This window comes from Colletotrichum destructivum, chromosome 6 (assembly GCF_034447905.1).
Source record: "Colletotrichum destructivum chromosome 6, complete sequence".
NCBI classification, from domain to species: domain Eukaryota; kingdom Fungi; phylum Ascomycota; class Sordariomycetes; order Glomerellales; family Glomerellaceae; genus Colletotrichum; species Colletotrichum destructivum.
The window spans coordinates 3,757,749-3,780,899 of record NC_085901.1 but is presented as its reverse complement, the minus strand read 5'-3'; the positions used below and the strand labels follow the sequence as shown (position 1 = coordinate 3,780,899).

The 23,151-nt window shown below is 52.0% G+C and overlaps 7 protein-coding genes across 7 annotated transcripts; 5 read left to right on the top strand and 2 right to left on the bottom strand.

Annotated features, from left to right (window-relative positions):
- The first annotated feature begins 334 nt into the window (after positions 1 to 334).
- Positions 335 to 2,482, top strand: CDEST_10346 (Putative Clr5 domain-containing protein). The gene is made up of 2 exons (XM_062926504.1): positions 335 to 983; positions 1,051 to 2,482. Exons 1-2 carry the CDS (start codon positions 625 to 627, stop codon positions 2,444 to 2,446), a joined length of 1,755 nt encoding a protein of 584 aa, XP_062782555.1. The 5' UTR covers positions 335 to 624; the 3' UTR covers positions 2,447 to 2,482.
- A 1,852-nt stretch (positions 2,483 to 4,334) lies between these two features.
- Positions 4,335 to 5,030, bottom strand: CDEST_10345 (uncharacterized protein; the record flags this gene model as incomplete). Its single annotated transcript, XM_062926503.1, has 3 exons — positions 4,335 to 4,850; positions 4,904 to 4,909; positions 4,968 to 5,030. 3 exons carry the CDS (start codon positions 5,028 to 5,030, stop codon positions 4,335 to 4,337), a joined length of 585 nt encoding a protein of 194 aa, XP_062782554.1.
- A 3,611-nt stretch (positions 5,031 to 8,641) lies between these two features.
- CDEST_10344 (Putative peptidase S8/S53 domain, Fn3-like domain, peptidase S8, subtilisin, His-active) lies at positions 8,642 to 12,391 on the top strand (the record flags this gene model as incomplete). Its single annotated transcript, XM_062926502.1, has 1 exon — positions 8,642 to 12,391. One exon carries the CDS (start codon positions 8,642 to 8,644, stop codon positions 12,389 to 12,391), a length of 3,750 nt encoding a protein of 1,249 aa, XP_062782553.1.
- A 759-nt stretch (positions 12,392 to 13,150) lies between these two features.
- Positions 13,151 to 13,662, top strand: CDEST_10343 (uncharacterized protein; the record flags this gene model as incomplete). Its single annotated transcript, XM_062926501.1, has 2 exons — positions 13,151 to 13,405; positions 13,493 to 13,662. Exons 1-2 carry the CDS (start codon positions 13,234 to 13,236, stop codon positions 13,660 to 13,662), a joined length of 342 nt encoding a protein of 113 aa, XP_062782552.1. The 5' UTR covers positions 13,151 to 13,233.
- A 940-nt stretch (positions 13,663 to 14,602) lies between these two features.
- On the bottom strand, positions 14,603 to 18,905 carry CDEST_10342 (Putative P-loop containing nucleoside triphosphate hydrolase; the record flags this gene model as incomplete). Its single annotated transcript, XM_062926500.1, has 4 exons — positions 18,590 to 18,905; positions 16,895 to 18,535; positions 14,650 to 16,814; positions 14,603 to 14,614 (listed from the first exon to the last, which is right to left on the bottom strand). Exons 1-4 carry the CDS (start codon positions 18,750 to 18,752, stop codon positions 14,603 to 14,605), a joined length of 3,981 nt encoding a protein of 1,326 aa, XP_062782551.1. The 5' UTR covers positions 18,753 to 18,905.
- Positions 18,906 to 19,164: 259 nt separating this feature from the next.
- CDEST_10341 (uncharacterized protein) lies at positions 19,165 to 20,302 on the top strand (the record flags this gene model as incomplete). The annotated part of the gene is made up of 3 exons (XM_062926499.1): positions 19,165 to 19,272; positions 19,352 to 19,898; positions 19,971 to 20,302. The coding sequence occupies 3 exons, from the start codon at positions 19,165 to 19,167 to the stop codon at positions 20,300 to 20,302; spliced, it is 987 nt and encodes a 328-aa protein (XP_062782550.1).
- Positions 20,303 to 21,258: 956 nt separating this feature from the next.
- CDEST_10340 (Putative short-chain dehydrogenase/reductase SDR, NAD(P)-binding domain superfamily) lies at positions 21,259 to 22,348 on the top strand (the record flags this gene model as incomplete). Its single annotated transcript, XM_062926498.1, has 3 exons — positions 21,259 to 21,296; positions 21,376 to 21,605; positions 21,720 to 22,348. The coding sequence occupies 3 exons, from the start codon at positions 21,259 to 21,261 to the stop codon at positions 22,346 to 22,348; spliced, it is 897 nt and encodes a 298-aa protein (XP_062782549.1).
- Between the last annotated feature and the right edge of the window lie 803 nt (positions 22,349 to 23,151).

Here is a 23,151-nt window from a genome sequence, read left to right as displayed (position 1 = left end):
TCCCGGCTGGCGGACCATCGTATTGCTCCTCTCATCCAGCTTATCAACGTCCGTCAAGATGGAAACATGGGCTGCTGCGTCTTGGACCTAAACCGGACAGCATCACACCCTGATGACTTGCTATCAGAGCCGTGAGGTTCCATCGCTGATCGTTCAAAAAGACCATGGTTTGGACGATTTGAAAAAACATTGTATTGATTTCTAGCAGCGTAGAAGCCACACCATTGGCTCTATGCGAGGTGCTTTTACCAGCCCTTTCTGAGAGCGAGATACGGTCTACTGCTTGGCATGCGAGTGTGGCAGTGGCGTCCAATCCTCGACGGCCAACACTTAAAAAGACCTCGCAGTTCAAGGCGCACCATGAATACCTTGTTCCGATGCCCAATCTGTTGTCAGCACCTCGCGCTGTGTTGCTTGTCGTGCGTCAGTCGGGCCCATCGCAATGGTCGCGATTCCCTCGTAAACAGAGCTTTAAGCATAAAAGACTCCCGTTTCCCTCATGCAGCATCCTCACAAGTCATAAGGAATCCAGCTCAAAGACGCACACATTCAAATCTTTTTATTGCAACCGTTAAGATCGTCATTGACTACTCTGCCCCGGCGCCCAATACACAAGCCTGAGCCATGGACCTCAATTTTTTCCCCACCGCGACGGCGGATTCCACGCTTCTCGGCACCCTCGACGGTGACCAGGCCGCATCAGAGCCTCAACTCTGGGACGCCTCGGCCGAGTACACCGAGCTCATCACATCGCCCGGCGCATTGGGACTGATGCAAGGACTCGCATTCCGCCCAGCATCAGCCTCAAAATCTCTCACAACTTGGCCAACCACCGCCACCGGTCAACCCCGGGTTTCTCGCCCCGAGAGCCAAGAAGACTGGGACGCAAAGAAGGACACCATTCGAAAGCTTTACCTCGAGGAGAACCTTCCACTCCAGGACGTCGTTGACACCATGTCGAAGAAGCATTCTTTCTCGGCTACGTGAGTATTCCCGAGCCAGCATCCCCCAAACGCCGAACTGGATCTTGCTGACATCCAACATCGTCAGTGAAAGGATGTACAAGCGGCAGTTCCAGAAATGGAACTGGAGAAAATACAACACGAAAGCATATCAACAAAGCCACGCCCAATGCATTCATGTGAAATCGTCCCGCGGAATGGCGACATGCCGGAGACCAGCTAGGCGACGCCGCCCCAAGCAGGTCCCCATCCACAAAAGCACTGTTTACCATCTCGCGGTCCGCTCGAACCCCAATTTTGCTCAGGATACCACGACATTCACAATACCCCTTTTTCACGGAAACCAAACATACGAATGGCTCGAAAAGACCTACGCCAACCTTCGCGAGATCATAGTAGGCACAGCTCGGCGAGACCCTGCTTGGAGTCAATCGGATCGTTATTGTTTACGGACCGCGAGTGGAGCCTTTGCATACCGTCAGTTTGAACTCGCCTTCGACTTTTCTGATATTGAAGATTATACAAATTATGGTTCCACCCTTCGTTCAGCATTCCTCGAGGTTGAGAATACCCTCCACAGCGCATATGAACCAATCGACGTGTTCGTACACCTCCTTGTCTACATTCCGCAATGTATTTTCGACGAGGAGAGATTCGATATTTTGAAGACATACCTACTCTTCCTCTCCCAAATGCTGGATATCAGAAGGCCCGAGCAACCCATTACTCTCGCTGCCACAGCAATGCAAAAACTATTTTCAACAGAAGTTGGACCAATCAACCGACACACCTTGGACACAATGATGCGGATAGTATCAGATTGCTACACAGAAATTCGTGGAGAATACGACTTGGGTAGCATGCACGCTAGAATCATAGCGCTTCCGTGCGCCACTGATGATTCCGACAGTGTCTTGTGCATCAACGGGCTTCAGTCACTCCACCACAGTTGCATAGTCTGGTTGGATGATATTGCTGAGAAATTAGGTGAAGCCTCGCACGAATACCATCAAGTGGTATTGAGTTTGCTTGGACTGGCCACGTTGTCTAGCGCAACAGACTACGCCCTTGAACTGTATGGAAAGGGATGTGCTCTGCTCACGGAAGCAAATCCTGCCTCGCGAAAAGACTGGAGTGAGAACTCACTATCTCTTCTTAGCGATTACAATGAGTTAATGGCCATCTCGATCGGAGAAGACAAAGAAGACCTAGCCATCTTCTACCTGCGAGAGTCCTTGTCAGTGAGGGAAATCATATGCAGGAAGACTGATAGAGATTCAGAACCCCACCGATTCAACAGAACAAGGATAGCTTCCTACCGCATCCAGTTAATTGACCAGTTGGCCTCGCTTGGAAGGGTCCTAGAGGCGGCCGAGCTAAGAGCTCATTTGGCCCAATCCGACTATCTGCTCGAGATGCAGGAGAAGGACTTAAGTCAGTTGACAGGATTGTTTGCAGACCCCCTGCCTCAGGAATGCTATTAGTTGTAGTTAGGTATGGATGTTTAACCTATTTTGGGCATGAAGAATTTGTTAACGCTGCCTTGCAATTGTTTCCAAGACGGGCTTCAGGACTCTGGCGGGTCCCCCGGGAATCTCTTCGTGACACAGAAGGAAGAAGACCGTCAGTTCCTCTACGGTGCGCTAACCCAGCAACCGGCACTTCTCGAGATGAAATATGCAGTAGCCAAGCCTTTTGGCCAGGTAACACGGCGGCACCCTGATCTCCTTACGATATACACAAGAAACGAAGCGGCGTCCACCCTGTGGAAAAACGTGAGCGGTCCGCGGAGTCGCAAGTTGGCGGTCAGCCTGGCGAGACACCCGAGCCTGAGCCATTGATTTGGCGTTTCCTCATCCCAGGACGGGAGCGCGGCCATGTTTGCCATGTTGCTCGCCCCCCACAGGTACTGGGTGTCGTCTTCGTCCTTGGAGCTCGGAAAGTAGAACGATCTAGGTTCCGGGAACGAGTCGAGATACGTAATCAGCACCTCTTGGGCGTCGTGGCAGGTGTAGGCGTCCCGAGCGAGTCTCATTCCATACGCGGGAGGCGAGCTGAATGTTAGGTCAGCTTTGGAAATCTGGTTTGCGTTACTTAGCAGCTAGAGTTTCCCTAGAATAGTTTAAATCAGACTCCATTTGACAACCAGGAAGACATTGACCGCAGCCTATACAGCAGAAAAGCAAAAAAGAACCAAACACGAGATTTAAGTACAGCTAGAGAGAAGATGATACACTAAGACCGGCTGACAGTAACAGGCTACATCGAGGCTATTATTGAACTTGGGGGACAAGCCGCCTTTTGCGTCCACGCTGTAGTTCTTAACATCAAAGACATCAACAGTCCTATAGCCTTGTAATATAACAGCGGTTTCTTTGGTGTTGAGTAAGTACTGCCTTGAATACCGCTCTGGTCCTGCCATTGTCCGGTATTGTAGGTTACAAGGACGAGTTGAGCATCATAGTCCAAAACAATTTCATTAGTAGCAACGCTGGATTTCAGAGCTAAGCAACCTGCCTCCCCTTTGAAAAAGCTCTTGGCGCTGCTACTGACTCTGAATCAGATGTCCCTGTCGTCCTTGTCACCCACACCAGGGACGAAATAAGACTATACGGAATGCACATGTCGTAGACCACGGCGCGAGGCTCGTTTCGTTCACCACTCCCGAGCTGCGCCTCGTCCGTTCTAGTGGCTCTAAGGCTCTTACGCTTAGACAAGAGATCTGAGATGCTGCGTATGTCGCTTAAGCAAGCGGAAATAAATACGCAACACATGCAGCAGTATCTGAGAGTTTACGATGACCATTGCGGTCATAAACGTCACCCTCTCTTGCACCGACGGCTAAAGAGAGGCAGTCTGGGGCATTCTCGCTGCTGCAGACCGGGGTTAGGCATTGGGCGTTGGGAGCTGTTGCGGTTATCACTTCGGCTTTCTTGCCCCTGAAATTTAATTAATGCATAGCCATCCCAGGAGCAACATCCGCCTGATAGCAGATGACACGCTTTGCTCTACGTTTCTCAAGAGGATGACGACCAGTAGCTAGGGCCTACATTACACATCGTTTCGTGCAATGAGTTTGGAAGCAATTGTGGATTTGAGGATGGACATTGGCTGGGCGCCACGGTGACCGGTGGGTATGCTGGTGCATTCTGACTCTGCTATTCACGAGTTCAGGTGCGGTCAGATTCCCCCCCCTCCCGAGCATGATAGAGTACGGTAAGCCTCGGAGGTGACCGTGAGCCAGCTGAGTATGGGTGACCAGGGGGAGCAGCAGGCAGCATGGACAATACACTAGATTCTATTAACTTTCAGGATGATGGTTATATGTTGTGCTGCATGCCATCCATGCCATCCGTCCCTTTCATCCAGAACCTATGTCAGATCGAACCCAAGGGTATCCTCCCTTTTGCCATACTTTCCAATTATGTAGTAGTTCCCCAAAGAGACTCGTGAGACTTCCTTGGACATATCTTTGGCTATTCTTTCTGCAACCTTTCCAAACGGGCTTTTTAGCATAGCCTCCCAGCCTTTGGCATTCGCTTTCGTGATGTCGAAAGGTGTCTTTTCTTTCCCTTGCTCATCACGAGCAATCCGAGCTGCCGCTACGGTTTTAATATTCGTGACATCGTCGATTTGAATTTTTTTCAGACTGGCCTTTGAGTGTCCACTTTCCGTCCATATCGCTGAAACAATTTGGCTGGTGAAAAGCTTCACCGGTGTTTCGTCGTGACCAGTCCAAGCTTCGGCTATGCGGAGCAGGCCGTCTTCTGGATAGGCTATAGCCCGAAGAATAGGGATTTTCCCCTTATTGAACCCTGAAGCAAAGACTTCTAACTCAGTCCCGCCTTCTATGTCAGGCTCTATTTCCAGTTTGTAGGCTTCGTTCCCCTAGAAGCCAACGTTAGGTGCAAGTTGAAAAACTTCTTTGCATGGTTTCTTACCGCAAGCTATGAAACAAGTTAGAATGGGTCAGATATTTCGCAGGATACTAGGAGAGTAGCATACCAGACATGTAACTAGTTGCGCTAACGAAATTGCCCAAAGGACAGGAACCAGCGGGAATCTCATGACAAAAACTCGGAAAACAGATGAGAAACAAAAGCTTTAGATGAAGATGTGAATTTTGCCACTGCTGAGTAGTCGCTTCCCCCCCCCCTTTCAGCAGGAGAATGGGTATAAATAGTATTTAGACATGATTTCATCATTGAGCTTTAGAGAGTGTAATAACTCGGAAATGCCGTTCCCAGGGAAACTGCACAAAGGAGATTGGAATTTGTCTTGGTGAGTAAGTGAATACGACAAAATCAAATCCCTAATACTCAAGTATGATTTCATTTTAATTTTGGGTAATGCGATCACTCACAAATAACACTTTAAATAGAACTGTTCAAAACAGACTGTAATTTGTCTTGATTAAGTTGCTTAAAATTCGAAGAACTAAATCCCAGCGAAGTTGAAGCTACAGTCCGTGTCGTTGGCAGCGATAGTAATCAAATAATGCATCAGTGCGTTTCCGTAGAGAACAGGAAGCAGTTGAAAAAAAGGAGCTACTCGTGTGTTGCGTTAGAGGGCGCAGGGGCCACACAGTGTAACTCCAACGAACGGGTACCTACCAGTTCGTTGGAGTTTGATCACAACAAACTCTCCGCTGGTGAAGAGTGTGTATTGTGTGGAACCGACTGTACCTTAAGCAAAGGACGCAATTGAATGATTGTTGGGTCCCCTGCGCCACAAAGACACTGCCATCATCAAAAACGCTGAGTTGCAAATGCTTTCTAGCGCTGACATATCTGCAGATAATGGATACCACTCTACACAACTATGAACAGTCTCTTATATTCGAGGATGATAGAGGTGGGTGGCGGCAGAACTATGGGATTTGTTGGTGGTACCAGACGTGATACGCGTACATGCGAAGATGTGAAGCAAGTCGGTGAATTGCTTCTGATATCTAGAAAGCGAGAGTGAGAAGGGGGTCAAGGACCTTCGACCGAGTCTGCCCTCGGACACGGAGATGCCTGCTGTTGAGTAATCAAGATACATCGTACTGTCGTGCTGGCCGGTCGAGCAGGGATCGGATTCATGCGAATGTCGTCGTTCTCGACTTGTGAGCCCGTCTTAACCGGAAGTTCGGCCTGCCACGCGAACCTAACTTACTGCAAGTACTAGTAGCCATGGAGCCAACCGGCGGTTGCTGCTACGATGATACCTGTTTGGTCACTTACAAAGATTGAGATTGCAGACTGCTTGAAACAGCTCATCCTGAACTCACCTAGGCGCTAATCTAAAGCAGGGTGGGAAGTGAAAAAGGGGAACCCAGTGAGGGGATCGTATCTGGATACCAGAGTAAGGCGCATCCGCCGGCTTGTCTGAAGAACAACCTGCGTGATGTTGAGCTGTCTGGATTTGAGTGACCCACGTGACGTTTCCGTTTTCTCACCTTCGAGGCCCCTGATATGACACTCACATGCATGAAATTTGAGGAACTCATCTTTGGCACATGGCGGGTCCAGACTACGGGCCTCTACGTCGTGAACAGCGAAGAGGTAAATGCGATGGAGGACGTCCTTAGGGAGGTGGGGGGAAGCGGTGGGTGGCAAGCAAATAAGTTGTTTTGCCTTCAACATCTCCAAGACTCTGGGTTTCGGAGTTCAATGAGCTGACTGCCAAACTGCCTCTACTTGCTAGATATATCTTGAAACTCTTACAGAAGTTCTTTGGCTGGAAGTTTTCATTCCTTAATGATACTGATATCACCCTCAATACCTAACTGAGGAGACTTTGATTGGAGGAGGCTGCTTTTCTGTGCTGCTTGCGACCAAGTGGATGAGTTGAGACTTTGACAGGCAAATGTGGTCTTCTCATCGAAGAACCTTGTAAGCTGTGACGCACGCCGCTGTGCAGAGAGTGTAGGGTCAGCAGCTGCTGATGTCAGTGTAATGCGTGCGAAGGTCGCAATTTCTATTCTTTTCTTTCGGAAACCAGCATTTCGAATATGAATACAGTACCAACGAGAGTCACAGAAACGCAGTAGACTCCTCTCCCTTCAATACACAATTGAGATATTTCGGTCTACCTAATCAGCGGTTGACTTTCAGTCCTTGGTCGCTGCTCAGCATTGACCTGTTGTCGGGCAACCTAGAGGCATATAAACGGGGACATGCTTAGATTGTAGGCCTTTCTCGGCAACTTTCTGACTGGCGGTCGTATCCTATTGAGTGAAGGGCATAAGAGCCACAATGGAAAGCAGGAGTGGGAGCAATCGACAACAACTGTGTTTTAATACTGCCTCTGGACTTTGAGCCTCTCTTGCGGGGTCGTGCCTAGGTTCTTAATATCCTACCAACTCTGCATGTGGCATGTAAATACCTGATAACCTAACCGGCGCAGTCAATTTGGGAGCTCTCAAATTGTATCGTTTATCCATTCTAACGTAGACAAACAAACTTGAGACTGAGAGAACAGTTAACACCATTAGTTTGTTGCTGATATAGTTATATCAAAGCCAGATGGAGCGTATTTAAAACCGAGTTACTGATACAGTTCCCGCTAGTCGCGTTGTTGTTAATCAACCATAATCTGTGAAGTTGTCCCATCCGGCTTTTGGAGATATCAATTAGCGACGAAAGACAAACACCACGAGTAAGAGGAGTTGCATTGAAAGCAGAGAACCCTACTTGAGCCGACTTCCGAACTAGCAACACGCTAATTCGAGTATGGAGAACAGATGGTGGTAAACAGCAGACGATTGGGCAATACCCTCATGTCGGGCTGTTGATATGTCAATGTTTGTGATGCCCATCCGTCGCCATTGCACCATCAAACTATGTGTCAATATGACTTGTGAAGCCTGGACTAGCTCTCCAGCATGGCTTCTTCCACTCTGAGACAACTTTGGCCGAGTCTCCAGAGCTGAACAGGATATCACGCGGACAGAAGAAGGCTTACGCAAAACGGCCAACTGAATCGTTTCCATCACGGCATCCCACAACTCGTATGCCGGGGCTGAAACCCACCATCAGAGATCCACGATCCATCCGCTCGGAAGTCGGTCAACCTCCGCCGAGATTAAACCCACGGCTAACCACCCAAGTTGGGCATCTTTAACCCCCTAACCCGGCGAATCAAACCCCCCTTCCTCGACTCCATCGTCGGCGCGTGGGCGGTGGGATACCAGACGTTCCCACTCCGCCTTGTGGGGTCTCCCTGCGTCTCCAGCTCCGCAGATATTGATTAGATGGGCTGATAAACTACAAGCTTAACGTTAATGTGCCCCCTCCCGGGCTCCCGATGAACGAGTCTTTTCCGACGACCTGCCCCATTTGGTCAACACCAATACAGCTCTGGGACCTGGCAAGTCCCCCGGGACGTTGCATCGACCTTCGTATCCTTCGCTGCCTGCTGCTACGTTCCGGTCATCGGCCATTGGGTCCATCAAACTGTAATTAAAGGCGCAATCTGACCTGAGCCCGGCATTATGACCTTGGATCCGATGGGCGCGGTTCTAACGCGTATCTCTAACTCTGCCGTTGATCCGAGGTCCCAGGTCTTATAGAAGGGCAAGGTGGAACCTACGAGATAGCTAGAGAAAGAAAGGAGGTAAATAAATAGTCGTCTTTGGACCGTTGACTCTTGGCCCCGAGCGACCCGCCATCCCACTTAGTCGAGCAGTCATCGCAATGCCTAGGCTGTCCAAGATCCTCCATTCGGCCCTCGTAGCCATCGCCGCCGCCACTTCGGCCGTGACGGCGACGGTGACAGAGGGCGGCTTTGCCAGCGGCCGCAACCGCCTCGCGCCGCCCGCCTCCGATGCCGCGTCGGGCCGCTACATCGTTGAGCTAGAGAAGTCAACGGGCCCCAACGCGCGCCAGGAGGACTCCTCCAACGCCGACTCCCTCGTGGGGCAGATCTCGTCCCTCGGCTACGAGGCCACGGTCAAAGAGGACTTCACCACCATCTCGGGCCGCTTCAGGGGCGTCTCGGTCGAGATCGCCAACGTCGATAACAGCAACAACAAGAACAACGCCAACAGCAACTCGTCCGGGGTCGTCGACGAGATCAAGAGCATCCCGGGCGTCGCCGACGCCTGGCCGGTGCAGCCCATCGCGCTCGACGTCTCGTTCGAGGTGACGACGGACTCGCAGAGGTGGAACCCGCACATTGCCACGCGCGTCAGCGAGCTGCACGACCGCGGCCTCACCGGCGCGGGCCAGCGCGTCTGCGTGGTCGACAGCGGCGTCGACGTCGACCACCCGGCGCTGCTCGGCAAGGTGGCCGGCGGCCGAAACCTCGTCGACGGAGACGGCTCTCCTTCTTCCTCAGCCACCACCCTCACGGACTGCGCCGGCCACGGCACGTTCGTCTCCTCGGTCATCGCCGCCGCGCACAAGGACTTCGCCGGCGTGGCCCCCGACGCGGAGATCTACATGTACAAGGTGTTTGGGTGCAGCGACGCGACGTCCAACGACCTGGTGCTCAAGGGCATGCTCGCGGCCGATTCAGATGACTGCGATATTATCTCTGTGTCCATCGGCAGCAACACGGGCTACGCCGACTCCGTGCTGTCCCGCGTGGCGAGCGAGATCGCGCAGGACAGGCTCATCGTCATCGCGGCGGGCAACTCGGGCGAGATGGGGCCGTACTTTGCCAGTTCCCCGGCCGCCGGCCGCGGCGTCGTCTCCGTCGGCTCCGTCGAAGCATCTCAAACCCTAGGCTGGCCCGCGACTCTCGTCTCCTCTGGCGGTCAGTCCCTCAACATCTCGTACGTCACGTATGACGGGGCCAAGTTCAACCAGACCGTTCACGTCCCTATCGTCCTCAACGCCGGCGACTCGTGCAACATCGCCGGCTCCGGCTCCGAGACCACGGCCGTCCTGGCGAAGCGCGGCGTCTGTAACTCGTTCCAGTCTTTCAGGTCGATCGCCAACGCCGGTTTCGGCTACGGAATCCTCTTCGACTCCTACAACCAGGGCGCCTACTACTTCGACGACGTCGCCGCCTCGTCCGACACCCTCCAGCTCATGGCCGTAACGACGGCGTCGGTGGGAGAATGGGCGTCCGCCCAGGTTGCCAAGAACTACACTCTCCACCTCAAGATCGAGAGCGACGCCCAGCCCGCCGCCTTCGCCGCGGAGGTGCCCAGCGCAGGACAGGTCTCGAGCTTCACCTCATGGGGCCCGACGTACGAAAACGGCTTCTCACCCATCGTCTCGGCCCCCGGCGGCGTCGTCTACGGCGCGTTCCCCGACGGCCGGTTCGCCATCTCCTCGGGGACCTCTTTCGCCACGCCGTACATCTCGGGCGTCGCCGCGCTGTGGTTTGCGCACGCGAAGAAGGACCGCGCCGAGTTCGTGCGGAGGCTCACGTCCACCGCCCTCGTCCTTCCTGCTTTCGACATCACGGACGGCAAAGTCGTCGGCGGCGGGTTGGCGGCGTCTCTCGCGCAGCAGGGCGCCGGTCTCGTTGATGCGGCCAAGTTGTTCGACTACACCACTGTCCTCCTCTCGGAACCGACTCTCTCGTTGAACGACACCGACAACCGCGTGAGCACGCATACGTTTCGCATCCAGAACACCGGACCGGAGGAGGTCACGTACAACATCTCGCACGTCGCCGCCTCTACCATCTCTTCCAGGAACAGCATCTGGTACCCAAACACATATTACCCGCCTCTGCTCTCGGTCACTGGCTCCTTGTCAGAGGCTAAGACCGTCACGGTTGCTGCTGGGGCTACTTCGGACATCGAGATCACAGTATCTGCTCCCGATGTCACTGCCGAGAGTGGTGCTCTCTGGAGTGGCAAGATTTTGCTCGCGGGCTCCAACGACGAGCTCCTGACGGTGCCCTACATCGGCATCGAGGCATCGACTTACAACTGGACTCCATTGCACCATAGCCCGGAATCCTACCGCTACGACCAGACCGACGGAAGCCTGTACCCGATCGACTACCAAGGTCTAGCTTACCGTCCTGCCGAGTTCGACTCGCCCGAGGTCTACTTCGCCTTCAGGTACGGCACGTATGAGTTCTCGGTCGACCTCGTCGGCGTCGACTGGAAGACGGAGCAGTTCTCGTACCCGCCGCAACACGCCTCTGGCTCCCGGGCATGGTACGGGTCCGTTCGGTTCCAGTCATACGAGGGCGGCGGCTACATGGACTTCCCCATGCGCGAGGTCGTCCGCTTCAACCTCGGCACCTACATCACGTTCCGGTCCTTCGCCAACGGAACCGACATTCCCTCGGGCCGCTACCGCATCTTCACACGCGCCCTCCGCATCTTTGGCGACGCGGCGAACCCGGACGACTGGCAACTCTTCCTCTCGGACCCCTTTTCGATCCAGCTGGGCGATGATCCCATCCCTGGACAGAACGCGACGTGGACTTCGAGTGTCCCGGCGTCAACGGCCGCGGCTACGACAACAATCACGACTGCGGCTGCTCCCACGACCACATCGGTCGTCACGACTACGGCCCCGATCTCCGTCCCTGGCAGTACCACGACGCTCTCAGCAACTGCTACGCCTACCGGCCTCGCTGACGCCTTTACCTCTCTCAAGCTTCAACGCCTGCAGGAGGACACACCCTTCATCATCGACCCGGCCGCCTGGATGGAGCTCCACGTCCAGATCTCCCTCCCGTCCCCCGTCCCCGCCGACTCCGTCATCTCCTTCGCCGTGCCCCCCGAGATCACCGACATCGCCCAGGACGTCCAGCTCTCCGCCTCGGGCGCCCAAGCCGGCCACGCCTCCTTCGACCCGGAGACCCGGCTGTACACCATCGAGCTGGCCGAGTGGACGACCTGGAACAAGAACATGGTCGGCAACTTCTTCGTCATGTGCCGCTTCACGCCCGAGTTCGCGGCCTCGATGAAGCAGGGCACGTACGTCGTGCAGTTCCCGACAGTCGGCAGGGTCCACGAGGCCAGCGTCTACTATACCGCCGTCGACCGCTCCGCCGTCTACGAGCGGCTGTCCACCGCGCCCTTTGACGGAACGTTGCTGTACACCGCCGAGGTGGAGGTGCCCGCGTCCCTGGGGCCCTGGGACTTCGTCCGCCTCACCACCTCCCACGCGGCCAACTCGGACGGCTTCGTCTGCGCCAACTCAAGCGTGGCCGTCGGCACCGCCCTGGACGCCGAGAACCGCATCACGGCATCCACGGACGTGACGGCGTCCGCGACGGAGGTGTGCAACGTGAAGAACTTCCGGGCCGTGTACAACGAGACCCTGGCCGGCGACGAGGTCCTCCGCTTCACGGTGGCCAGCATCCAGGGCGACCGGGATATGTGGACGCTGAGCGTTGCGTACCTGCTCGACGTCCAGCTCTCGAACGGGACCATGGTGCTGTACGACCAGCGGACGCTGGCCTTTGAGAAGAACCCGCGCCTGAGGACCTGGGGGTTCAACGCGTTCGAAGGGGAGAGGGCGTAAGTCTGCGGACGTGATTCGTAGAGGATTCATGGCTAAGCTGTATACTACTATTTAATGTGGGTAACTTTGCGTAACCCTTTGCTCCAAGCACACAGATACAGACTTCCAAAGGTGTTCAAACTTTCCGAGTTCAACAACGTTGGTATAATGAATCTCACGGCTGCCTATCCTCACTCAAGCCTCAAAAATTTGTACAAAAAGCGCCTCCCATCAGTGGCAACCATGCCCTGAGAAAGAGTCCGGAAACCAAGACATTCACCTCGCCATTTTTTACTTGAACAACCTCGTATATGAAAACTCTGTGGGTCGCACTCGCGTGGGGTCGCTTCGGACATGACAACCCCCTTTGAGCACTCTCGTCCCGGACCCAAGCAGGGATCACGATTATCAGATGATCTGATAAGATTAGATGGGCTTCCTTGGACTACTCGGGTGAGCCCCCCCCCGCTAAATAACGCTCGGCGGGACCGCTTCTATGCCGGGAACCCATCGTGTGGGGTGTGTTGCGGATGCTACACGCGCTGGTGAAAATCACTCGCCAAGATCTCATCCTTCCAATAGCGCCGGCGATATCGGTCGCCCGTTGCGGACCAGGAGCCATGTGCTCGGGCACTGCGGTTTCTTGAGAAGAGGATTTCTGATTCCTGGCCATGTCCGAGGGGTTGGAGCGACCTGAGAGTTGGGTAGCATCAAGAAGACTCCAGGATATAAAGCCTTGACGAAAGTCTTGGACTGGAGAGACTGCCTTTACTCAACTCACTTCCATTCTGACCCCCAAACCACACAAACACACACACACACACATAACCACCACCAGCTCTTACTCCCCTCACACATCCACCATGCGTTTCTCCCTCGCCTGCACCGCGGCCTTCGTCGCCTCCCTGGCCACCGCCAACCCCCTCGCCACCCGCAACCAGATTTCGTGGGAGTTCCCCGAGTCCATGTCCGTCGCCAAGCGCCAGGACGTCCCGGCCCCGGGCACTCCCGCCTATCTCTGCCACGAGAACTGCGGTAAGTCCTCCATGGTTGTCCGAGTTGAATCCGTCGAAGGATATCCGTTGAGTGCTAGAATGCTAACGGCGGCGATCCCCCACCTAGGCACATCCATCACTCTCTCCCGCGAGGCGGGCTACTGCACCAACTACCTGTGGATCTCCCGCTACGACGCCTGTCTGCAGTGCGCCAACACGCACAACATCTGGCAGTACTATAGCAACTCCATCACCGCCTCCGCGGCGGCCTGCGGCTTCACTGCTGTGCCGGTCTAGAGATGGGAGTTGGCAAGAGAATTTGACGTCGGCGTTGGAAGATGAGAGGTTGCCTTTGGGTTGATGATTTGCAAATAGCAGTTAATGTGTAGCGTCGTCGAAAAGATATTCCAGTCTTTGCAGTTCCCCTTACGTTGCTCTGGGGCTCTAAGGAGTCTTCACAGACCACTTTGAGATGCTTATGAGTCCACCAAAGTACACTTTTCACAGATCTGGGGCTGGGAACCTTACACTCACTGACTGGTTCTATTCCATCGAGTGCGGCTGGACCACATTTTCGCCAAGGGCAGAGTAAAGCTGACAAGAGACAGTTTCTAGCTAATTACAATGTTCTGATGTTATTTATTTGTACATGACGAAGTGTACTAGCCTTCAGAGCTTTGAGGGTCACTGCAGCTAGCTTGTGCTTGACTTCATAGCATACCTCAGTGCACTGGAGATGTTTCTATAATACTTCAGAGAAAAAGTAGACTACTTTGGCCTGGGTTCAAGTGAGATCAAGCTGTACCTGTTCAGATCAAGCTGTAGCTGATTGGACTGAAAGGCCGACTGTTCAGAGTTCAAACACGCAGATCCAAAAAAGGCATATCGGTTTGGTTACATTTATACACACTTATTGATAGTCGTACGTGTGTCAACCTCATCCTTCAAACTGCCAATGATCTGCCGAAAATTCAAAACGAAATGGCGAGTTTCTATCAGTGACTTTCATGGCGCAGCCTCATCGCTGACTGGAATAGATTGACATCTTGTTATTGCTTTGTTCCCTTGGTGTCAGGAACCCCACCAAGGGTCTGGCGGGGGAGCTGGTGCAGGATGCACAATATCCCCCTGTGGAAAGGTTTTGATCCATTCTAGAAGTCCCTCAAACGTTTGCCGAATCTTTTCACATTCTAAGCCCTCTTTTGTATCAATAGCAAGCCGAATTGTGTGGGACGGATCAGGACAGTGACTGCCATGGGCGAGAAAGCTTCTCTCTGCCCTTACCCAACGCATGTCGAAAAGTAGCTCTAGACCTTGGGCGATACAAAACGGGCCGAAGGAACGGGTGTAGCGCCGGTCCATCCGGCCAAAGGACACCGGACTTCCAGTGATTCGAACGATTTCCTCAAACAAAGTTTCTGCAACGAATCGAAAGCAAGTCCAGTATTCAGCCGGAACCATTGCCAAGGTCTCGATTGCGCCGCCAACAATCTCGTAACGACGATCATCGCGCAACCGATGTGCCCTCCCGTATGACTGCTCGCAAGAATGTTGACTGTACTTTTCTGTGAGGCCGCTGATGTAGGCAAAGAAGTCACCGCGGCCATTGGAGCAACAGTAACGAATGAAGTCCCGTATGCCGGTCTCGGGGGTGACAGGAGTGAAGCACAGATCCGCAACCCAGTGGGTGATGAAACGATCCTGGGCTGCCAAAAAGCCGTCGTCGCATTCCTTCAGGATGCGCAAAAAGGAACCTTCAGAACTGGTTCGATGTATAACTTGTAACGCGAAGCGAGCGAGCGGTCGAGTGCGAAGAAACTCCGCGAGAGCTAAAAACTGAGGCTCGAAGCCCGAAGCTGTCGATACAGAGCTCATCATGAGCTCCAGTACGTCCGTCTTGACTTGAGCGCTCAATTTGGGGTCGGGGGCTGTTATCTGCGGAGATCGGGCAACCCCCAAGTATAAGTATGATGTGGTGGCGACCATTATCTCAGCAGCCTCGATGTCAATGAAGAGATGCCCGCTCTTTTTCGGGTTTCTGAAGAACTTCCTCACAGTCTCGTGTGCGAGCTGGACAGTCCAATTTGCCGAAGCGCCCAGGCCTGCAACTCTGCCGTGGGCCCGAGCTGACGCAGACGGGTCCTCTACGCGGTGTACTTCTACCAGCAGGCCGCAATGCTGGTGAATGAGATGATAAACCCGTTCCCAGCTTCTTCCGAATTGTATCTTGTTCCTGGCAATAAACCCCCTCGAAACATCAACCGTCTCGCCATCAGACCATGGGACGTGGGTTGGGCCAAAGATTGCAATCGCCTCCCAGAGCTCGTCAAGCTGCAGAGGTGACCACCGCTGTGACCCAACGATCCATGTTAACATTTGCTTGGTGTAAGATGGACGGTTTGGGCTCTTGGATATTTGACTTTCCTGCATCATGCGGAAGTAAAGGTACAGATCTTCCAGATCCACCGGCAAAGCTTCGAGGGTCATTCGGAGGTCGGAGATTGTAAAGCAATCTTGGCTTTGTAAACGAATCTGAAGGTCTTTCAGAACGAGAACCACCCAGAGTGTTACTCCGGAAGCCTTCGAAATGAGATACTTCTTCATGTCATTAATCTCAGCCTCTACTTCAGCTGGTAGGATTATCTGATCCCTAGCGGCGCCAGGCGTTGTTGGGTGTTCGTTGTCGTCGGAAACATCCCAGTCCGGGTTGTCTATGATCCTGTTCCAAGCTGATCGTATCTTGAAGATGCCATCGTCTATGATTTTCAAGATATCTCTCCGATTGTTGTCCTGAACAGAAATGTGACGGAACTCTCGAAACCCCTTGGCAATGTCAGCGTCGGGCCTGCTGAGGAAGATGATTCGCATCCGTCCTGAAGATAAGCTAACGAGTCGGCGGAACATTGCGGTGATATTTGCCCGGATATTTTGAGGATTGTCATCCTTTTCCGACTCATCGAAAGCGTCAATGACTGCTACCGTGTTGGGTATGGAAGAGGAACCAGAGAGTAGTAGAAGGACGTTTTGCAAAACACCTAGAGGCCAGGTAACCAGACCATTACATTGCCTGACCAGATCTCGATAGATGTCTTTCATAGCGTGGAAAGCGGCCAGGTTGTCTCCAATGATATCGAAGATCAATGTTCGGAGCATCGAGTCATGCTGTGTTCCGCCGGTGACGCCTCGAGCCGAATAGAACCATGCACAGACTGACCAAGGGTTGGCATCCAGACACTCTTTGGGGTTTTGGCGAAGAGTCTGCAGGATTGTGTTGGCAAGCACCGACTTGCCGCTTCCTGCTTTCCCAGAAATCCAAAGAAGACCACCGTCGTCCCGCCACTTCATGTACTCCTCGTTGACCCATAGCCACTGATTTGTGTCGGCTAAAGCATCAACAATCTGATATTGCCGTTGATACATGCTGTTGAATCGGAGGCTCTGTAGACACTCTAGATTTTGACTGGTAAGCTTATACCCCCAAAACATTTGTATCCGTGTTTTCGATGCTATGTGTTCCCCCGCGACTTACCCTTGTACTCTGTTGATTTATCAACCCAAGCATCTGAAATCGAACCCCAGCCCACCTTTTCACTTGCGAAGTCCTCTGGCGAGGCGCTCACACATATCAGAACTCGAAGACCGTGACCCACCTCTTGGAGTAGATCAACAAGTTGCTGGAAGTCTGATGGTTGGATGAGCTGTACACTATCGAGTACGAGGACTGCGCTCTTTTTGTTGTGATAAGCTCGTTGAAGAATGGACGCCATTATAATCCGCAGCAACGTTAGATGATTGCTAGTTAAAGGCTTCGCCATCTCCAGCCAGGTTTTGTCATCCATAACTTCTGGAGTCCCTATTTGATCGCCACTCTCAGGATAAAGTGTAGATAGAGACCATGGTTTGATTTTTTCTGCATCCATTGTAGAGCCAAGGATTTTTACCAAGTCTTGCAAAGACTTGTGGGAAAGTGATAGCATAAATGCGGCCATGGAAGACTCGGATCCGCAGATTGATAGAAGTAGCTGGGTAACAATGCCCCAGAGAGCTTTTGCGAGCAAACTCTGTGGCTCGGTTTCAGATAAGCGAGTTGATCCAGGCGAAACCAAGGAGGCGAACGAGAAATAAACCTTTGGAAAGTATTGTTCTTCCATTGCAAACTGATCCGACGCAACGTGAATACCAAGGAAACTCGAAGCCACAGCTGTTGGTGACGCAATATTCTGTCGGTACCACAAAAGACGAGACTCCTGCTTCGACCCCGGTTTGTGTGGCTTCATCCAGAATATCGCCCCAGAGCAGTGGCGGAACGAGGAAACTTCGTCGCCAGATACTCGGTTATGATCAAGGCTTTGATACATTATGCGGAGTTTGCGACCGGTTTCAGTGATCTGCTTCAGGAATCCAGTAAGGCCAAGTGCTGCTGCGGTGGAAATAGGATTTAGGATTAGCGTCTTCAATCCTAAATCGGCTATCTGAAGCCCCCATTCGCTCGCTGAAGGGGACTTTTGGCTGATGATTATCCATTTAATATTCGCGATGGTTCTCGAACTTGACTTTGTAAAGTCCATGAGATTCGATATGCTGTTACCATAGACATCCGTTATGCAGGACTCCGGGTCAGAGATTACCAGTACAAGTTGTTGGGTTTGATTAATCTGACGGATGTCCCTCACGATTTCGAGAAACAAATCTACCAGAACAGCAAACCCGGAGGGTTCGTTTCGAATGTTTTTGACTCTCCGAGAAAATGACCGCCGTATTTGCGGCAGGACTGGTTCTTCATAGCGTGAATTGGCCAACAGGCCATATACCAGTCCCGCAAGAACGTCGGTGACAGTCAGCAGCGGAGTGGCTTTGCCCGGGACGCAAAAGAAGTGGGAGACGACGGGGTCTCGGAACAAGGCATTGGACTCGAACGCGTCCAACATCTTGGCGGCCAGGAGTGGGCGTCCAAAGCCAGATTCATTGCGTACCCAGAGAAGTTGGCCGGCATTACTCGTCAACCATTTCCCAAATTCCTCATTTTCACCAAGTAAGTCGCTAAATGCCCTTGCATACCAAGCTGGATTGAGACTTTTGATCCAGGATCTTTGGTTCTGAGGGTCAATGGCCGACACGTCGGAAAGAAATGAGTCGTTTTTCTGGAAGGGTGTACTAGGATGGTACGAGCCTAAAATTAAACTTAAGCATCTGCTGTTTGTGGTAGATCAAAAATCAGTCTTACCGCTTGGGAAATGATAGTTTAGATCACCAAGATGAATTCTGTTGTTGTCGCCGAAGTCAGACCTGATGATGGAAGGTCTGGAAGGAGAATGTGGCTTCGACCCTCTTGCACTTATTTCAGGTTCATCAATTTCCGTGGCCGGGAAATCACAAGAGGAAAACATCTTTCTGATCCGTGAAGCGCTTAGTGGCCGCTGAAAGCTGCCCAACAACAGGGAAATAAATGAAGCGTCAGACGGAGGTTCCCAAACGCATCGCGAGACATTTTTCAAGAGACTGTTAAGCAGCTTGATGATGATAAGAAAATCTGACCAAAGAGGAAGGGAGGTCAGTCAGTTGTGAAAAGAGGGGTATTTATCACATTTGGCCAAGGAGAATGCCATATCGACAGCCACAGGGCCGCCATCCCACCCCTCCACGAATCGATGATGGTTGGGCTGACATGCTGGCTGCATAGATCTTGGCAAGAATACTGCTCAGGGTGGTTCGGGCTGACATCACGTGGTGATGCGTTGTCAATAGGAGACGCCCTTGTGACTGTCCGCATCAAACCAGGCTGAGGCTCCAGGAGAGGACATGGCGGTCGAAGGAAACTTCGCTAACGTGTTATTACAACCGTCTTTTGGAGTTTTAGTCGTCAACAGCACTGAGTTCATATCCGTGAAAAGACACAGTACTAATATGGTAAGTTTGGCCCCTCCAAAGCACCTCGATCGCCGCTGTTGATTGGGACGACGCTGACCTCTGACTCTCAAAATGCCAGGCCGAGACCCTTGGAGTGACGGCTGGAGTCGTTGGCTTAGTCGCCACAGCCATCGGCTTTGTTCAGACAATCAGGAAGGCCCAGGAAAGCGTCAAAGGGGTACCAAACACTCTCCAACATGTGTCTTCCGTCCTCGACGCCATATCCTACACACTGGACCTCGTTGGACGGGAGCCTCGCCTCCATACCGTTGGCGTCGAGGACCAGGTTCGGTCCACCACCCGCTGCTTGATGGAACTACATGAATTCTTCGAAAAGTTGCAAGCCAGATTTCAAAAGGGCAAAGTCAAGAATTATATGCATGCTTTGACGACTGGAGATGCCGATGAAAATGAGCTGGTCAAGAAGATTACCCGTCTGGACGGTGCCAGAGCCGAACTCCTAACTCGGATATCTGTCGTTCATGTGGGATTGACAGGCAATATTCATGACGGCTTCAAAGTTGCATTGAAGATCCTCGAGGAAACGAACACCAGGGTCCAGGAAGCCATCGGACTTAATCTAGTTCTGGCGACGAGGCTACAGAATAGAGAGCTTCTGTTGGCAGGTAATACAAACCGAAGCCTCATATTTGACAAATGACACTGCTCGTTTTGGTGTGTTGCTAACATGTTAATAGGTCCTGGCATTGTTGCCCTTGATCCTCCCGACATTGTGGCATTGAAGCTCGGCGGTATTGAAGAGACAGATGCCCAAACTCAAGAATCCCAGCAAGAGGCACAGAACAGACAGAACAACAATCCCAACTTGAACTGGGTAGACAATGTCACATTAGATGACCCGCGTATCTTTGTTGGGAACCTGGGTGTTAGTGAGCATTCAAACCCACGTGTGGGCGATGTGAGATCGAATGTCACCCGTAGCACTTTTGGAAAAGGCCTACGACTCATGAATGGGCATGTTGGCGGGGAAGCAGCGAAATCTTTCGCTGAGAGCTTCTTCAAAGACTGAGTGTTATGGCATGGTGTTGCTGTCCTTTGCTGTCTCTACATAGATGCGGGCATGCGCTTCTTGGTGTATGTTTGATTCCGACTTCCACCAAGTTGAGAGATGAGCAGTTGCAGGCCACGACATGGAGCGGAGCAAGTCTACGTACCTCACATGTTGGTTTAAAGAAAGAAACCCACCTACAACCAAGTGAGTAATTACCGAAAATATAATCGAACAATAGTTTACAGAGAGAACCAGAAGCTGAAAACCAAAACGCGTCCTCGCCAGCGGAGGTCGTGTTTGCAGGCAAAAAGCCTAAGTATAATCTTAATCGCGATGCGCTGCGGTGTCTCAACTTTGTAATCTTGAGCGATCTCTTGATTGAAAGATGTGTAGGCGAGGCGACGGAAGGGTAGAGCGGGTATGGAGGCTCAATGGTATCAAGATTCTAGTGTAATGTTACTACTGAGCACATGCCCTCCTTGAAAAAGCCACGCCCGCCAACGCCACAGCCAATCCGAAAGCATTAAAGTGGTTCTTAGCCCAAGAAAATGTGGGGAGACTAAGATCATCAAATCAGCCCATATGTGAAGCCGAATAAGTAATCATTCCGAGAAAGGGTTTGCAAGGTTTGCACTTGAATGAGCTTGAAGGTTACAAGCCTCGGCATGGCTTGATCCGGATAGTTCGGTCTTTCATCATTGTACTGTTGTTTGTAATCCAATCCAGATAATCATTACCCAGGTCGGGGCTGATCTCGTAAAGCCTCCGTGTATGAATCAAATAGGAACATGCAACCGGCGGTTTATCAATTGAGTCTGGCGTATCTATATAGTGCACTTTCTCGCATTCAATCGATCTTTTCTTTTTTCTCCTGCCGCTTTTACAGTGTTCGTTCGCTTTACAGTCTATCCACCTTTCAGCTACCTTCTATCCAACCCGGGTTCCTTGATACAACATCGCATAGCTGCCGCATCATGACTGTCTCCACCAAGCGATCTGTTCTGATAACAGGGTAAGAGAACATTTGGCTGTTTTGCAATTCATGCAAGTAAAGACTATGAAGGTTTACTGATTTCGCTACTACGGCTTAGATGCTCTGAGGGCGGTTCGGGCAATGCTCTGGCTCTGGAGTTTGCAGCCAGGGGTCTTCGGGTGTTTGCTACTGCTCGGTCACTTAAGTCGATAAACGCTCTTTCGGAGAAGGGAATTGAAACCTTCGCTCTTGACGTCACTTCTCCAGAGAGCATTGCTCTCTTACAACAAGAGATCGCCAAAAGAACAGGCGGCAAGCTTGACATCTTATTCAACAATGCCGGAATGAGTGAGTTCTCCTTGGTCCCCGTCGCTTCGATGATCTTGGCAGCAATATTGCTCCGGGGTCGATTCTAAAACCGGTTTACTTTGCCACGAACGAACTTTGCTAATGAATCTATAGTGTACGAGGCGCCGGCTATCGAATCTGATACCCAGCAAGTCAAGAAAATGTTCGATACCAATGTATTCGGACTCTTCGACGTTGTATCAACCTTTGCGCCTCTTCTTATCGCTGCAGCATCTGGCTCCAACACCGAGCCGATCATTGTCAATGTGGCGTCCATCGTCGCACGCGTTCCTTTCCCATTTGCGTCCGCTTACAATGCATCAAAGGCAGCCGTGTCTTCCTATTCGGACACCCTCAGACTTGAACTCAGTCCACTGGGAGTGCGCGTCGTCACACTCTTCATGGGCGAGGTCTCTACACGCCTTATGTCGCAAGACAACATCAAGTTTGAGGAAGGGAGCCTCTACGCTGATGTCGAGCACAAGGTCAAGGAAAGATCGGCACACCATGCAAAGGCATCCGTGACCCCGGATGTATTCGCAAAGCAGGTCGTGTCCAAGGTCTTAAGTGGCAGTAATGACAGCTACATCTGGAAAGGCACAAACGCCTTCTTGATCTGGCTCCTCAACGCCTTCGGCCCCCGCAAGGTATTCGACTCGGTCATGAAGGGCGCGGTAGGGCTCAACGACAATGCCTTGGTAAAAAAGATATACGAGCGAGGACAGCGACTGGCGGCTTCCTAGAGAGGGGATGAGGTGACAAGTTGATCACACTGATTTCAAGCGTTTGCTGTTGATTGATAGACCTTTGGTAAACATATGATTACTACTCTTAAGAGTATGTGACAGATTCTTGTTTTGGACTGGGAGTAAAACTTGCCTGTCTTCAAGGAGAGATTCATGTATGGACATGTATGGAATTGAGCTGGTTGACACATTAACTATAGTCGCTATAATGAGTATCTTTAGCATAGAGTCGATTACAGACCTCTCTCAGGTGAAAAGCTGCTCATAAGGATCGCCGAAATATATCCAATCCGGGACATCTAACAGCCCTTTGGAAAAGAAAGGACAATTGGGGACTTGATCTGCCTCTTGTAATCCCTTATCCTGTCGTTGTTCCAAATTTGGATGCCATAGACATTCTGAGGGTGAATTTCGCAGCAACCTGCTTCACGACACTCCCAAAACAACTGCTTAGACCCCGAATGCAGGGTTCAAGGTGCGAAAAGGCGTTCCTGGAAGACCTAGATATTTGGGCCAGAGGCTCAAGCTAGAAGAAGAGTCTCTACGATCAGCGCTTTCAAGACAGAATCTGAAAGCCTTCATCTCTTTGTTTGCCGTTATCCTGAAGCGGGAACGTTTTGGCGCCGTCTTGCTTGGGTCTTACTCAGGGAAGCACCCGGCTTCATCTTCTACGGCCCTAATCGCAGAAATACTGAACAGTTGCCTTTTGATACACATCTTTCGTTGCTGATGCCTCCTTCTGCGAGTCTTCTGCAGAGTTTTGGAAGATGCAAAGTCGATCAATCCAAATGTAGCCGACA

Bases quoted from the DNA above. Each gene is read 5' to 3' on its own strand.
- CDEST_10346 (XM_062926504.1), top strand. From the start codon at position 625: ATGGACCTCAATTTTTTCCCCACCGCGACGGCGGATTCCACGCTTCTC. The intron at 984-1,050 runs GTGAGTATTCCC...CAACATCGTCAG, and splicing joins AAGCATTCTTTCTCGGCTAC to TGAAAGGATGTACAAGCGGC.